The 14,217-nt window shown below is 59.6% G+C and overlaps 1 protein-coding gene across 1 annotated transcript in view; it reads left to right on the forward strand.

Annotated features, from left to right (window-relative positions):
• EPHA2 (EPH receptor A2) overlaps window positions 1–13,742 on the forward strand; it is a 28,287-nt gene extending 14,545 nt beyond the window's left edge. Inside the window, exons 4-17 of the mRNA XM_006105752.3 lie at window positions 1,169–1,324; window positions 1,429–1,761; window positions 2,277–2,392; window positions 2,821–2,974; window positions 3,417–3,516; window positions 3,988–4,043; window positions 4,290–4,415; window positions 4,511–4,696; window positions 4,845–4,906; window positions 5,009–5,218; window positions 5,446–5,595; window positions 6,651–6,844; window positions 7,437–7,592; window positions 12,784–13,742. Of these exons, the coding sequence (XP_006105814.2) occupies window positions 1,169–1,324; window positions 1,429–1,761; window positions 2,277–2,392; window positions 2,821–2,974; window positions 3,417–3,516; window positions 3,988–4,043; window positions 4,290–4,415; window positions 4,511–4,696; window positions 4,845–4,906; window positions 5,009–5,218; window positions 5,446–5,595; window positions 6,651–6,844; window positions 7,437–7,592; window positions 12,784–12,889 (2,105 nt within the window). The 3' untranslated portion in view covers window positions 12,890–13,742. The remainder of the gene's footprint in view (window positions 1–1,168; window positions 1,325–1,428; window positions 1,762–2,276; window positions 2,393–2,820; window positions 2,975–3,416; window positions 3,517–3,987; window positions 4,044–4,289; window positions 4,416–4,510; window positions 4,697–4,844; window positions 4,907–5,008; window positions 5,219–5,445; window positions 5,596–6,650; window positions 6,845–7,436; window positions 7,593–12,783) is intronic.
• The last annotated feature ends 475 nt before the right edge of the window (window positions 13,743–14,217 follow it).

Below are 14,217 nucleotides of genomic sequence, written 5' to 3' on the forward strand. Positions count from 1 at the left end.
TGTTAGTCTTGCTGTTTCTCACCCCTAACTCCTCCCCATATTTCTGCCCTACCGAACTCCTACTCAGCCTTTAAACCCCAGCTGAAATATCTCCTCCATGATTCCTCGGACCTCTGGCCAAGGTTGCTTCCGGCCCCTTAGCCCTTTGCCCACTCCTTTATGGCAGACACGGTCACATGCTCCTGCTCCCCGAGTCAGGGGCTTTGTCACACCTCGGGCCCATGCCCGCCCAGGATCAGTGAGTGTTGGATCCACAGATTAAGCCGAAAGAGGGTATCGGTCATCGTAGGGCTCTGGAAGGTGTCCCTAGGGTGACCCCTCTCCACTCTGTCCACTTCAAGCCCTGGGTAGCCCCGCACAGTGGGCCTTGTGTCTGGGCAGCTTCCTGTCTGTGGGGCCGGGAAGGGGCTTGGGGCAGGGGCAGGATAGGCCAGTGTGAGAAAAAAGGCCTTGGAGTCAGGTGCCTGAGCCCCTCGCCGGCCTTGCCAGGACGGGACCTACCAATCGGGGGAGGAAGAACTGCTTCCTGGCTGCCTTTGTGAGTGGCGGAAATGACTCGGGCCTGGAAACAGACCCAGAGAAAATGCTGGGGGCCTGGCCTTTCCTGCTTTCTGGTCGGCCAGCCCTAGAACGGAAAGACGGTCGGATCTGGGCGCGGGGGGAGCACCTGCAGGGGTGGCATCCTGAGCTGGTGTGCCTGGCCGACCAGTTGAGGTGGTGGTGATAGTCATCAAAACAAACAGTGAAGAAGACGCAGTTACTGCCCTGGGCAGCCCGACGTCCAGGTGGGGACCCGTCAGGCTGGTTGGCACAGATGAAAGGAGGTACAGCAAGCTCTGTCCAGTGCTGAGCAGGTGTGAGAGAGGATGCTAAGGAAGCCGGAGGGCAAGACGTGGGCCTTGAATGCCGAGCTCAGGGGCATGGCGCTTCTTGCAAGAGCCAGTGGGGAGGGATGCACAGGCTCGGGGCGTGCAGATGAGGTATGTCCTGAGTGTCCAGTGTGAGCTAGGTGCTTGCCATGCATGTTCACGTCACAGGACATTTTACGATGAGAAAACAGGCCCATGGCGGCTGAGCGACTTGCCCGGGGTCCCGTGGCCAGGGAGTGGAAAAGCCGTTGCCGTGGGAACTGGTTGAACTGACCGATGTCTGTCCCTGTGCCCACCAGCCTGCTCGTCTGGATTCTTCAAATCGGAGGCGTCCGAGAGTGCCTGTTTGGAGTGCCCCGCACACACCCTGCCGTCCTCCGAGGGGGCCACGTTCTGCGAGTGTGAGGAAGGCTACTTCCGGGCCCCGCAGGACTCGCTGTCGATGCCCTGCACAGGTGAGTGTGCAGCGGGTCAGGGAGGTTGACAGGTGGCCAGGGTCTGGTGGTTGCCATGTCCAGGGCTACCTGGGTTCGAGCTCTGCCCTCTGCCCTCTGTGCAGGCCCGCCCTCTGCCCCAAGCTCCCTCACGGCCGTGGGCATGGGTGCCAAAGTGGAGCTGCGCTGGACGGCGCCCCTGGACAACGGGGGCCGTGAAGACATCACCTACAGGGTCACCTGCAAACAGTGCCTGCCCGAGTCAGACGAGTGCAGACCCTGCGAGGCCAGCGTGCGCTACTCCGAGCTCCCGAACAAGCTGACCCGCACCAGCGTGATAGTCAGTGACCTGGAGCCCCACATGAACTACACCTTCGCCGTGGAGGCCCGCAACGGCGTCTCGGACCTGGTGGCCAGCCGCAGCTTCCGCACGGCCAGCGTCAGCATCAACCAGACAGGTGAGGGCCTGGTGGTGGTGGCTGTCACCCGGGTGGGGCTTCCGGAGGACCCCCACCCAGGGCTCAGCTGTGTTCAGAGAGAGAGCAGCAGCCAGTAGTTAAAAGCACCGTCTCTGGAGCCACTCCCCAGCTCTGTGACTGTGGGCAAGTTACCCAACCTTTCTGAGCCTCGGTTGCCCCACCTGTAAAACGGGTAACAGGGCTATTGAGAGGGTTTAATAAATTCTTCTATATGAAGCTCTTAGAACAGTGCCTGGTCCATAGAAAGGCTATAGCAGGAGGTGGCTGTGACTTTGTTTTTATTATTTACGCACTCACAAATGCTCTCAGGGCTCTTCTGAGGAGCTAGCTGTGTGGGGCCGGGGTCTGGGGCCCTGTGCTCTAGAGCTGGAAGTTAAGAATCCCAGGTGGGGGTTTAAAGAGCTTGGGCTGTGGATGGATCCGGGTCTGGGGACACTTGCCCCCCACCCCTGGGTGGCTCATCACACCCCTCCCCCACCCGCTGTTCTGCCCAGAGCCCCCCAAGGTGAAGCTGGAGAGCCGGGGCACCACCTCGCTGAGCGTGTCCTGGAGCATCCCTGTGCCACAGCAGAGCCGTGTGTGGAAGTACGAGGTCACCTACCGCAAGAAGGTAACTTTGCAGGGGGTCAGGGAGGGGTGTCATAGATATCCACCACACGACACAGCCGTCTGAAGAAGCTCCCATTCTTCAGGTGGGGAAACTGAGGTCTGGGCTCTTCCTGAGTCACCTGTCCCAGGCCAGCACAGCAGAGACTTGGGGGAGAGGAGACACAGTGTTCTGGAATTCCCAGACGAGATAGTTGGGGGGAAATCCAGGTCTTGGGGATCCAGCAGACCTGGGTTGGAGTCCGGGTCATACATTTGCTGCCTGTGACCTTGAGCCAGCCACTTGACTTCTCTGAGCCTCAGTTTCCCCCTCCGGAAGGAGAGCGTTGAGTTTGCCGCATAAGTGAGCTAAGCAGGGGTGGTCTCTGTGGGCTGAGCTGATGCCCCTGCCTGCCCTCAACATCTGCCTCTGCACCCGCTGGCCACTCCCAGGGGGACTCCAACACCTACAACGTGCACCAAACCGAGGACTTCTCTGTGACCCTGGACGGCCTGGCTCCGGACACCACCTACCTGGTCCAAGTGCAGGCGCTGACACAGGAGGGCCAGGGGGCCAGCAGCAAGGTGCACGAGTTCCAGACGCTGTGTGAGTCGGGGACCGGGGCGTGAGCCAGGCCAGGGCCCTGAACTGGAGCAGCTAGGACATCCTGAGAGGAGGAAATCCACCCTTCTGGTCAGCCTGCTTCTAGGACAGCCGTGTGGGTTGATGGCCTGGGGAGGGGCCTGAATTGGGAGCTGGGGGAGGGGACCCAGCGACATTCGTTCAGAGCAGAAGGGAGGATCTGAGCTCTGGCATTGGCAGGCCCAGGTCAAATCCTGCATCATAGGAAGAGTCCCACACCGGGGAGTGCCGGCTGCATTCCCGGGGGTCGGCCTCTGATTGCCCACCTGTGAAATGGGAATAAAGAGCGTTATGACCATCACACGTAAAAATACCCAGCATGCGTTTCGGGTCCCTAAAGTGGGTGCAACAGGGGGTGTGGAGTTGGTGGGGGAGCTTCCTTGTCATCAGTTGGTCTCCCCAACAGCCACGGAAGGATCTGGCAACGTGGCGGTGATTGGCGGAGTGGCCGTGGTCATTGTCTTGCTCCTGGTGCTGGCAGGAATCGGCTTCCTCCTCCATCGCAGGTTCGTGGTGGGACGCAGAGGGGTGGGAACCTCGGTTTCCTGTCTGGAAAATGGGCTGATAGTGATCTCCCCCTGCCCCTGGGGGGTGTGAAGATGCAGTGAGCTACAAAGTGCTCAGCACAGCGCCTGGCGCGCCGTGGGGCCTGGGACAGTGGGGCCTGGGACACGGCGGTCATCGTCTCTGCCCTTGTTGTTAACGGTGTGTCCACACTTCCTCCGGACTCGCAGGCAGGAAGCGCCAGGGAGGGCTGATGAGGAAAGCCCTCCTTTGGGCCGTGACAGGGCGCAGATCCCAAGGAGTGAGCCCACTTGTCGCTTCCTGTCTGCCCCGCCCCAGCCTGCCCTCCGCCCTCTGCCCGCAGAGCAGGGCGCTGAGCACACTCAGTCCCCTCTCGGGGCCACAGCGGGGTCAGGAGGCTCCTGGCCAGAGCAGCCGCTGACACCCTGTGCTTGGTTCCTGTGGGTTCTCAGGAGGAAGAGCCAGCGGGCCCGCCAGTCCCCGGAGGATGTTTACTTCTCCAAGTCAGGTGAGATGCCGCCCCCTCCGGGGCCTCCCCCTGTCCCCACAGGCCCCCGGCCCCACAGGCCCCCGGCCCCATCTCAGCCCGCAGCCCGGGCACTCCTCTGAGGGGCTGAGCCAGAAGCTCCATGTCCCATAGCCTGGTCCCGGTCTCCTGGCCCCTGATCCTGTAGCTTCCGCTTCCTCCTTGAGGGCAACCCTTCCCCGGACCCTCCCTGGCCTGTCTGTGACCAGCCCCTCCTCCCCCTTCCAGAACAACTGAAGCCCTTGAAGACATATGTAGACCCCCACACTTACGAGGACCCCAACCAGGCCGTGCTCAAGTTCACCACCGAGATCCACCCGTCCTGTGTCACGCGGCAGAAGGTGATCGGAGCAGGTGAGGTTGGCGCGCCTGCGGAGGGGCCTGGTACGGGCTGGGCGTGCCCGGTCCCAGCTGACTGGGGAAACTCCCCCACCCTTGCCTGCCTGCAGGAGAGTTTGGGGAGGTGTACAAGGGGACGCTGAAGGCGTCGGGGAAGAAGGAGGTACCTGTGGCCATCAAGACGCTGAAAGCCGGCTACACCGAGAAGCAGCGGGTGGACTTCCTCAGCGAGGCCAGCATCATGGGCCAGTTCAGCCACCACAACATCATCCGCCTGGAGGGCGTCGTCTCCAAATGTGAGGCTTGTCACCAGTGGTGGGGGGTGGGGGGACCCTTGGGGGGCCTGACCTACAGGGGGTGGAGAGGGGCTGCCCACTAGGGCTATCATACAGGGGCTCCGTCCATAGCTGTACCCCCCCTTACACCTGTGCCCACGCCCTGCAGACAAGCCCATGATGATCATCACTGAATACATGGAGAACGGGGCCCTGGACAAGTTCCTTCGGGTACGTATGTGAACTGGGGTGGGCCGGGACCCTTGGCGGCAGGCTTGGGGGTGCCCTCCTGGGCTCCGGGCCGGCTGGTGGCTGAGGCCTGTGCTCTGGCAGGAGAAGGATGGCGAGTTCTGCGTGCTGCAGCTGGTGGGCATGCTGCGGGGCATCGCGGCCGGCATGAAGTACCTGGCCAACATGAACTACGTCCACCGCGACCTGGCCGCCCGCAACATCCTCGTCAACAGCAACCTGGTCTGCAAGGTGTCCGACTTCGGCCTGTCCCGTGTGCTGGAGGACGACCCCGAGGCCACCTACACCACCAGTGTGAGTGCCAGGGGGCTGTCGCCATTGGGGTCCATGGCTGGAGGGTGCAGCAGCCTTGGCCTTCGGTGGGGTCCTCATACCTGCACACTTGGGCCACGGGCCTCAGGAGGCAAGGGCACCTGTAGGGAGCACGGAGGAGGGGCCCTGACTGCAGCATCTGGTCTGGCTGCAATAGTCCTGAGGCTGATCAGCGAGGACAGTGGTGACTGGGCCTGGGTCCCCTGCAGGGTGGCAAGATCCCCATCCGCTGGACAGCCCCGGAGGCCATTTCCTACCGCAAGTTCACCTCGGCCAGCGACGTGTGGAGTTACGGCATCCTCATGTGGGAAGTGATGACGTATGGCGAGCGGCCCTACTGGGAGCTGTCAAACCACGAGGTAGGCCCCCTCATCCTACCCAGCCTGGCCTGCCCTGGACCTGAACTTAAACTCTACTCATTCCTGAACCCCAAGGCTGGGCAGAGAAGAGTCTTGGGTGCCAATCTTCATCTGGTACAGACCCTTCGTGGGTTTGTTCATTTAGGTTTATTGAGGGCCTACTATGTGCCAGGCCTTGTGCTGGGTTTCAGATCCAGTCTCTTACTACAGTCAGTGGAAAGACAAGGAAGCCAGTTAGTGGTGTGTGTGCATGTTTGTGGGTGTGTGTCTGCACGTACATTCATGTGTGTGTGCACCTGTGGATGCATGTGTGCGTGTGCACATGGGTGTGTGTGCACATGCCTGATGCCTCCCCCGGCCTGAAGGTCTGGAAGGCTTCTCAGAGGAGGTCACATCTCTGCTGAGACAAAAGACAGTAAAGTAGCCAGGCGAACACAAGGAGGCGAAGAGTGCGCTAGGCCCGTGGTCGGCAAACTGCGGCTCGCGAGCCACATGCGGCTCTTTGGCCCCTTGAGTGTGGCTCTTCCTAAGCCTTAGGAGTACCCTAGTTAAGTTAATAACAATGTACCTACCTATATAGTTTAAGTTTAAAAAATTTGGCTCTCAAAAGAAATTTCAATCATTGTACTGTTGATATTTGGCTCTGTTGACTAATGAGTTTGCCGACCACTGCAGTCTAGGCCAACCATGTCAAATTTTCGGCCGGTGGGCCGCATGCCGCGAGTTTGACACGCTTGCCTAGGCGAAGGGGGCAGCTGTATAGATGCCTTCGCCCAGAGAATGGAGGGAGGCTGGCTGCAGGCTCACAGCATGGCTGCTGCCTGGGGCCTGTGAGGGATCAGGGCAGAGTCCCTTCCTCCGGGGAAGTACGGAGACAGCCCCTCGACACTTGCTGTCTGTCCTCTCGGCTCAGGAAAGGAGGCCCATCCTGTCTGTTTCTGGGACTCCCCGTTCGTTCCTCCTCTGCCCACCTCCATGTACTGGTGCTCCCCGGGACCTGCGTGGGTTGAGGGCTGTGAAGGCACCCTGCCCACCTGCCTCCCTTGCCCCACCAGGTGATGAAAGCCATCAACGACGGCTTCCGGCTGCCCACGCCCATGGAGTGCCCCTCCGCCATCTACCAGCTCATGATGCAGTGCTGGCAGCAGGAGCGCGCCCGCCGCCCCAAGTTCGCCGACATCGTCAGCATCCTGGACAAGCTCATCCGTGCTCCCGACTCCCTCAAGACCCTGGCTGACTTTGATCCCCGGTGAGTCCCGTGCCCTCCACCCGTGACAGCCCCCAGCGTAGTGGCCGGTCAGGGCTAGTGGGCGAGGGGCTCGGAGTCCCGCACGGGCTTTACTTAGACTGGACAGGGGCCGGCGTGGGTAACAATAATGAAAGCCACCAGCACATGTGGGAAGTGTGCCGGGCACTGCTCTCAGCCCTTACATGTTTTAACTCATTTGAACAACCTACAGGTGGGTCCTAGAATCCTCCCCCTTTTGTAGATGAGGAACTGGGGAGGGCAATTAAATATCTTACGTGCGGGCACGTGGCCAGGCGGGGACTGTGACGCTAGGAACCTGAGTCTCTCTGTTAAGGTTTCGCTATTTTGTGGTTATTGGTGGTGGTCTTGTCAGTAGAGGCAGAGGGGGCAGCAGTAAACTTCAAACACTGAGTGTTCCCAGCATGCCAGGCTGCCTCCCTGAATCCACCTGACTTGGCTTTCCCGTTGCCCGGGTGAGGGAACTGAGGCCCGGGCAGCTGGGTGAATTGCCCAGGTTAGGGAGCCACAGGCTGGGGGCCTAGGGCGGGCTGGGTGTGCAACCCTGACCCGAGGGCGGGCGTTCATGTTGCAGAGTGTCCATCCGGCTGCCCAGCACCAGCGGCTCCGAGGGGGTGCCCTTCCGCACGGTGTCCGAGTGGCTCGAGTCCATCAAGATGCAGCAGTACACAGAGCACTTCCTGGCGGCCGGCTACACGGCCATCGAGAAGGTGGTACAGATGACCAACGAGTGAGTTTGGGCTCTGCCCGTGCCGCCCGCTGCCTCCTGCCCCTGGTTCCACCACCCTTCCTCTCTCCTCTCCACCCTCCTCTCTCCTCTCGCCCTCTGCTTGGGGAGGAAGGGCAGAGCCAGGCCGGCAGCCAGCAGTGCTGCTTGGCTCCCTCTTCTTCCGGCGCCTTTTGTCCAGAGTGGGAGAGTAATAGTCACATTCGCAGCAGTTCTCGAGGGAGCCTGTGGGCCAGCTCTGTGCACGAGCGCCTGGAATCAGTCCTCGTGCTAACTCGGCAGGTGGGGCCCGTCAGTGTTCTCACTGGACAGGTGAGAAGTGGGTGCAGAGAAGTGCAGTGACCTGTCCAGGGTCCTGCAGCCGGTAGGGGCAGAGTTAGGACTCCAGCCCTGGTCAGTCCAGGTCCGGAGCTCAGGGACCATGGAGGTCATTAGTGGAGAAACTGAGGCTCCGAGATTACGGGCTTACTTCAGGCCACACAGTTTATAGCCGGACTCTGGGAAAACAATGGCTTCCCGTCATCGCCATCGCTGATTGAGTTCCGTTTGCTTTTGGAATAGATGGTATTATCACTTCCCCGTTTTACAAACAGGGAAACTGAGGCCCAGAGGTTACAACGCTTGCCTGGGGTCACAGCCAGTTAGGGGCAGCCTTCCTCTCCAGGATGCCAAGAAGAAGTGGGCAGAGCCCTGGGACAGCCTGGCTGGTGCCCAGGAGAAAGGGCCCCGGCCAGCCCCTCCCAGGCACCTCTCCCTCATGGTGACTGTCAGCCTGTGGTCCAGCCTGGCAGAGAGCGCCCGTTCCCCTTGCCCAGCCCTGCTCTGCCCTTGGTCAGGCTGTCCTATGGGAGCTCATCTCTCCTCCCAGCTCCAGCATCAGGGACCTTTCCCGGCAGGGCCTTGGCAGGGACACCTCCTCCCACCCCGGGAGGGAGAAGACACTATCCTCTTAGCCTTTTGTGCTTCTAAAAATAGTGTGATGTCCCCCAACAGCCTCACTCGTACAGGGTTCAAGGTCACGGCAGGAATGGGCGCTGGGGCTGGGAGGTTTTGGGAACCACATGGAGGGGGTGACCCCAGCCTCTCACGGTTCTGGGTCACAGAGGTTCTGGGATTTGGGCCTGTGCATGAACATTCTCCAGGGCCTCTGGAAACCGCTCAGCTGGGCTTCCAAACTGCTCATCAAGGCCTCTCAGACCAGGCCATGGCCCATCCCAGGGGACGGCTGGGGCTGGGAGCCAGGGGAGGACAGACTGACCAGAGGGAGGCATGGAGATGTGGAGAGAGGAGACGGGTCCCGGGGTGACTCCTGTTGCCAGCCAGCTGCAGGGTCCCCAGCTTGGGCTCCGCCGTCACACCTGGGCTCAAGTCCCCCACCGTCCACTTCCTAGCAGGAGACCTTGTTCAAATGAGGTTTCGTCTTTGAGTCTCGGTTTTGGGTTCCCCACTGTGGGGACTGCAGGGGTACCATGCATATGACACGCCTGGTGCACAGTAGGGGCTCAATCCTCTAGTCCTTTGCTTTCTGCCCCAGCCCGTGGGCAGATGCCCGGGTTCCGGGTCCCCGCCTTTTCCCTGGGAACTTAGAACAGCCCCCTTTACCCCTCCGGGGGCTCCCCCCGAGGACAGAGGACAGCACAGCTTCTCTTCTGGGTGAGCAGGGCCGAGGGCAAGAGAAGTGCTTACAGGAAACATGCTCTCAAAGGCTTCCCGAAATAGCCCGGGGTGCTCCTCGGCCAATTCCTTTCCCACGAGCCGGGACACGGCTATCTTGGATGGACGGAGGCTGTGTGTGTGTGCGTGTGTGCTGTGTTTTGAAAAGGCCTGGATAAAGGCAGGAAGTCATTCCACACTCCTTCCCCCTCCCACCAACCCGTTGGTGCTCAGAGCTGGGGTCTGCGTGACTCACAGCACCACTGCCTCCTTCTTTCCTTCAAATAAATGAGACAGATGGGGATCGCAAGCACTTTCTCAACCTGAAGGCTGTCTGCACATGCGTGGATCCCGGTGGGAGGCTCTGAGCTGGTCTTGGGAGAATTCCGCTCTTTCTCCATGGGGTCTGGATTTAGGCCTCAAGGTCGTCCCCGGTCCTTTGGCCTCCCTGCGTCCTAGGCCTGTCTGTCCCAAGGGGCTGGCTGCACGTTTCCGTGGTCCCGTGGTGACCGCCTTCCCTCAGCTTGAGCACTCAGCGCGTTGTTATTTGGGAGCCACTGAGTTTCCAGCTAGACCAGTGGCTCTAAATGGCTTTGAGGAGCTAATGAGGTGGTGGCTTTGCACCCCGGAAAAATGTTCATCCTCACAAAAGGCCCTGCCCAGTGTCTGAGGCCGCTGCACACGGCGTCCTGTGAGGGTCTTACGGTCTCCGCGTGCCCTCCGCCTAGGCCTGGCGCTGATGGGATGTCTGCTGTGTGAATGACTGATCGGGGTGTGAGGCCATTTCTCATTCCCCGCTCCTTGTGTCCAGGTGGCACGTAGTAGGTGTTTCCTGGGGAGGTGTGGCCTTTGAATTGTCCAGGGCCAGGGCTGGCGTTGCGAGTGCTCAGGAAAAAGGTGGCCTCGGCCCTGTGTGTCCCCGTCCCAGTGATGGGAGTGACTGCCCTGGATCCCCGAGGGGGGAACAGGAGCTGGTGTGTCTCTACTTAGGGAAGGAGGCAGGGGAGGGAGGCTTGGGGGCGTTGTGTTGAAAGAGAATGGGGCTGGGGCAGGGGGCTCAGAAGCATCTAATCAGAGCCTCCCATTTACATGTAAAGAAGCTGAGGGCGAAGATAGGACAGGACAGGACAGCCCAGGGCTTGGGTGGAGTCCTGGACTGGAATTGGGCCTCCTGCCTCCCAGCCCAGGGCTTTTGCCTCCTAGATACCCACCCTGTCCCATGGACCACACACCAATGCGGGAGACAGGCCCAAGGCAGCTTGGGCAGTGAATCAGCATCCACTAAAGTATTCATCCATCCATCCATCCATTCATCCATTCATCCATTCATCAGACACTCCTTCCTTAAGGACCTACTGTGTACCAGGCCTATCCCAGACCTCAGGAGGGCATGGGGATGACGGGATGGGCCCAGCCATTGCCCTCCTACAGCTCCCATGCCTCACTGGTTCTTATTTTTAATTTAATAAGTTTTATTTTTCAAAATGCCTAGCTGGTGGGACCTGCTGTTTCTGCATCTTCCCCAGCAGCTGGGGCACCCCCTCTCCTGGAGTTGCTGGGGCACTTTACTTGAGCTCTGTGCTTGGGGCTAGTTTAGTGAGGCCTGTACTAAGGATCCCTGCAGGCTGCCCTGGCCAAGGAGCGGGGTCTCCGTCTCAGAGAGCAGCTGGGGCACAGCTGGTAGTTGAGAACTTCCCTGCTAACTTTGTCATAGCTGCTTTGTCAAACAAGACCAGGTTATTGAGCTTGTCCTGCACTTTGCCCTTGGCCCACCTCTTCTTTTTGGCCTTGCCCTGGATTTGTTCTCTGGTCTCTGTCTGTCTTGGCCGACTTTCCGGAACCTTTCTGCTTCTTACCGTCTTGGGCGGGAGCAACAGCTACCACTGCTGCCTCGATGAGATGTCGGACGAAAAGCAACCCCCTGGTTTTTAAACCGTGCACCAGGGTCTCTGAGGGCTGGCAAAATGCAGGCTCCCGGCCCCAGGGCAGAGCTGCAAGGCCAGGGAGTCTGGAGGTGGGCCCAGGCCCCCACCTCTTTCCCCGGCGGTGCAGATGTTTCTCCGGGAGCCACACTGAAACCTACAGGGGTGGGGAAACAGCTCTTGTTTGTAAAACCCCTCAACTGTTTAGATTAGAAACGGGAGCCAGGGGCTGGGAGCCAGGGGAAGACAGACTGACCAGAGGAGGCATGGAGATGTGGAGAGAGGAGACGGGTCCCGGGGTGACTCCTGTTGCCAGCCAGCTGCAGGCTCCCCAGCTTGGGCGCCGCCGTCACACCTGGGCTCAAGTCCCACATTTGCCACTTCCTAGCAGGAGACCTTGTTCAAATGAGGTTTCGTCTTTGAGTCTCGGTTTTGGGTTCCCCACTGTGGGGACTGCAGGGGTACCATGCATATGACACGCCTGGTGCACAGTAGGGTGAAAGGGTAGGAAGTTCTCCCAGATGTCTGACTCCTGGCCTTCCTGCTGCAGTGGGAGCCGCCAATCCCTGAGCCACCCTCTCCACCCACCTGGGTCTGCGCTCCCCGCTCAGCACTCCTCTGAGGGTTCCCAGCGCCAGTGGGAAAGTCACGTCTCCGGAATTGCACATAGGAACTTGCACCATATAATTAGCTCCAGTTACAGCCAGGAGACGGCCCATAAAAACCTGGGTGTTTTCATGGGTTTGGGCTGGTGGGTGAGGACGGCGGAGGAGAAAACTCCCAGAGTGAGCAAGAACCATCCTGCTCCAGGGCTCGGGAGAGAAGTGGTTTTACAAGGGGATGGAGGCTGCATGGGAAGGGCGGTGGGGGAGGGGGACTGTGGGCTCCTGGGCACACCTTTCTATCTGGTACCCATGCCACCACCGGTTTCGGGGTCTCCCACCCCCAGTCGGACACTATTATTTCATTTTACCGGTGGGAAATTGAGGGTCCTAAAGGGGAAACACCTGCCTCAGGTGACCCGTGAGCCCTCCTATTAGAGACCAGCAGGGCGTTAACCCTTGGTGGTCCCTCAGCAAGTATTTCCGTGGTCAGTTAGCAGCAGGGAGGACTTGGAGGGAGTGGGGTGAAAGGAGGTGGGGGCTGGGGAGAGACCTTGGAGCAACAGCCTTCGAGCGTCCCTGCCCCTGGGGACGGCATCAGCGCTGCCTGGGCAAGAGGGCTTAGCTGGGGACACTCGGGACAGACCCGAGGTGGGGGAGGGAATGCAATGTTCCCAGCTCTTCCACCTCCCAGCTGTGTGACTTTGGGCAAGTCACTTTCCCTCTCTGAGCCTCAGTTTTCCAACCTACCAGATGAGCGTGAAAAGAGCACCTACTAGTACTTCACAGATAATCCTGCAGATTTGACTTAAAGAAAAAAAACTTCACAGAGTTGGCTTTTCTGGCATTTTTTTATTTTTGTCAAAGTCAGCATGCTTTCAGGATGTAGATCCTTCCGTCAGGCCTCCGCCCCGCCCGGTCCCCAAGGCCCCCTCTTCTCTCCCCACCTCAGCCCCCCTCCCACAGCTGCCCACCTCTCCCAGCCCCTGACCCACCCTCTCTCCCTCCCACCCACAGTGACATCAAGAAGATTGGGGTGCGGCTGCCCGGCCACCAGAAGCGCATCGCCTACAGCCTGCTGGGACTCAAGGAGCAAGTGAACACAGTGGGGATCCCCATCTGAGCTCCGACGGGGCCTCGCGCCCCCCTCGGCCAAGAATACTTGAAGAAACAGTGGCCTCCCTGCCAGCTCTGCGCCTGGCACCAGGGACCTTATTTATTTCCAGTTGTTTCTGACGGATGCCACCCTGAGGCCTCTGCTGGGGGGCAGGGCGGGTGTCTAGAGGACAGCTTGGCCTGAACTGAACTGAGGAGACGCTCAGGGATCCGGGCCGGGGGTGCTTCGCCCACCAAGGACAGCAGCCAAGCACTTAGCAGGCACCGCCGTGGTCCCAGCCTCCTGGGCAGGAGCCCCGCCAAGGCCTTGGGACATACACGTGGGGCATTTCCAAACCGGCCTCCCTTTCGCTGTCTCGGGAGGTGAGTGGCCGCGGGAACAGGGTACCTCAAGCCCCACCCACTCACGAGAAGAGGACAGACAGCGCACTCAGCTGGGAGAGGCCCAGGGTTGTTCCCCATCTTCTGCAGTGGCCGACCACGGTGCCTTCTGCAGGCCCTGTCCTCAGCCCCCAGGGGCCAAACCCTTGATTCCCCAGGGCCCTCACAGGATGCTCGGTTGTGTTGAGGTTTTTTAAAATATGTATTTTGTACTTTGTGGAGAGAATGTGTGTGTGACAGGGGGCCCGGCTAGGGCTTGGGGCCGAGGACGGTGTGTCAGACATTCCCAGGCGGGGGGCTGGTCCATCCATCTCTCGCCTCCTTAGACAACATTCATGACTCCGTCAGTGTTAACGATTCTGTTTTGTGGGGAGTTTGTTTGTTTTTTTGAACCTTAATTTATTATTATTTTTTTATATTTATTGTTAGGAAATGACTTATTTCTGCTCTGGAATAAAGTTGCAGATGGATCAAACTGACCTTGGTTTTTGAGTTTTGGAGGGGCAGAGGGGTAGAGCGGCCTTCTGTGTTGGAAGTGGGGGGGGTGAAGGGTCACCCCCACGCTGAGCATTTAAACAGCTTCTTTCGCAAGGCACACATGTCATGTAACCCTGGGAGTGGGGGTGGGTGGGAGGTGGGCAGGGAGCCAGGGAGCAGGCCCAGCCAAGCCCAGCCTCCATGCCAACAGGCCTCTGTCACCTTTGATCTGCAGGCTTGTGGGGGGCTGGGAGACGGGAGAACAACAGCCATGGGCCCCCTCCTACACATCTCCACGGAGCTGTTGAAATACATTCTTCAACTGTCCATGTTGGGCTCTGAGGTTTACAAAGGATTTTCACAAGTGTTGGCTTGTTGGAGCCTCAGCACTAGGAGTTTTATGGGTAGCCCCATTTTACAGAAGAGAAAGAGTGAGGCTGGGCCCAGTGACAGGGCTTGCCCAGGGCCACCCAGCAA

This window comes from Myotis lucifugus, unplaced genomic scaffold (assembly GCF_000147115.1).
Source record: "Myotis lucifugus unplaced genomic scaffold, Myoluc2.0 scaffold_720, whole genome shotgun sequence".
In the NCBI taxonomy this organism is placed as follows: Eukaryota; Metazoa; Chordata; class Mammalia; order Chiroptera; family Vespertilionidae; genus Myotis; species Myotis lucifugus.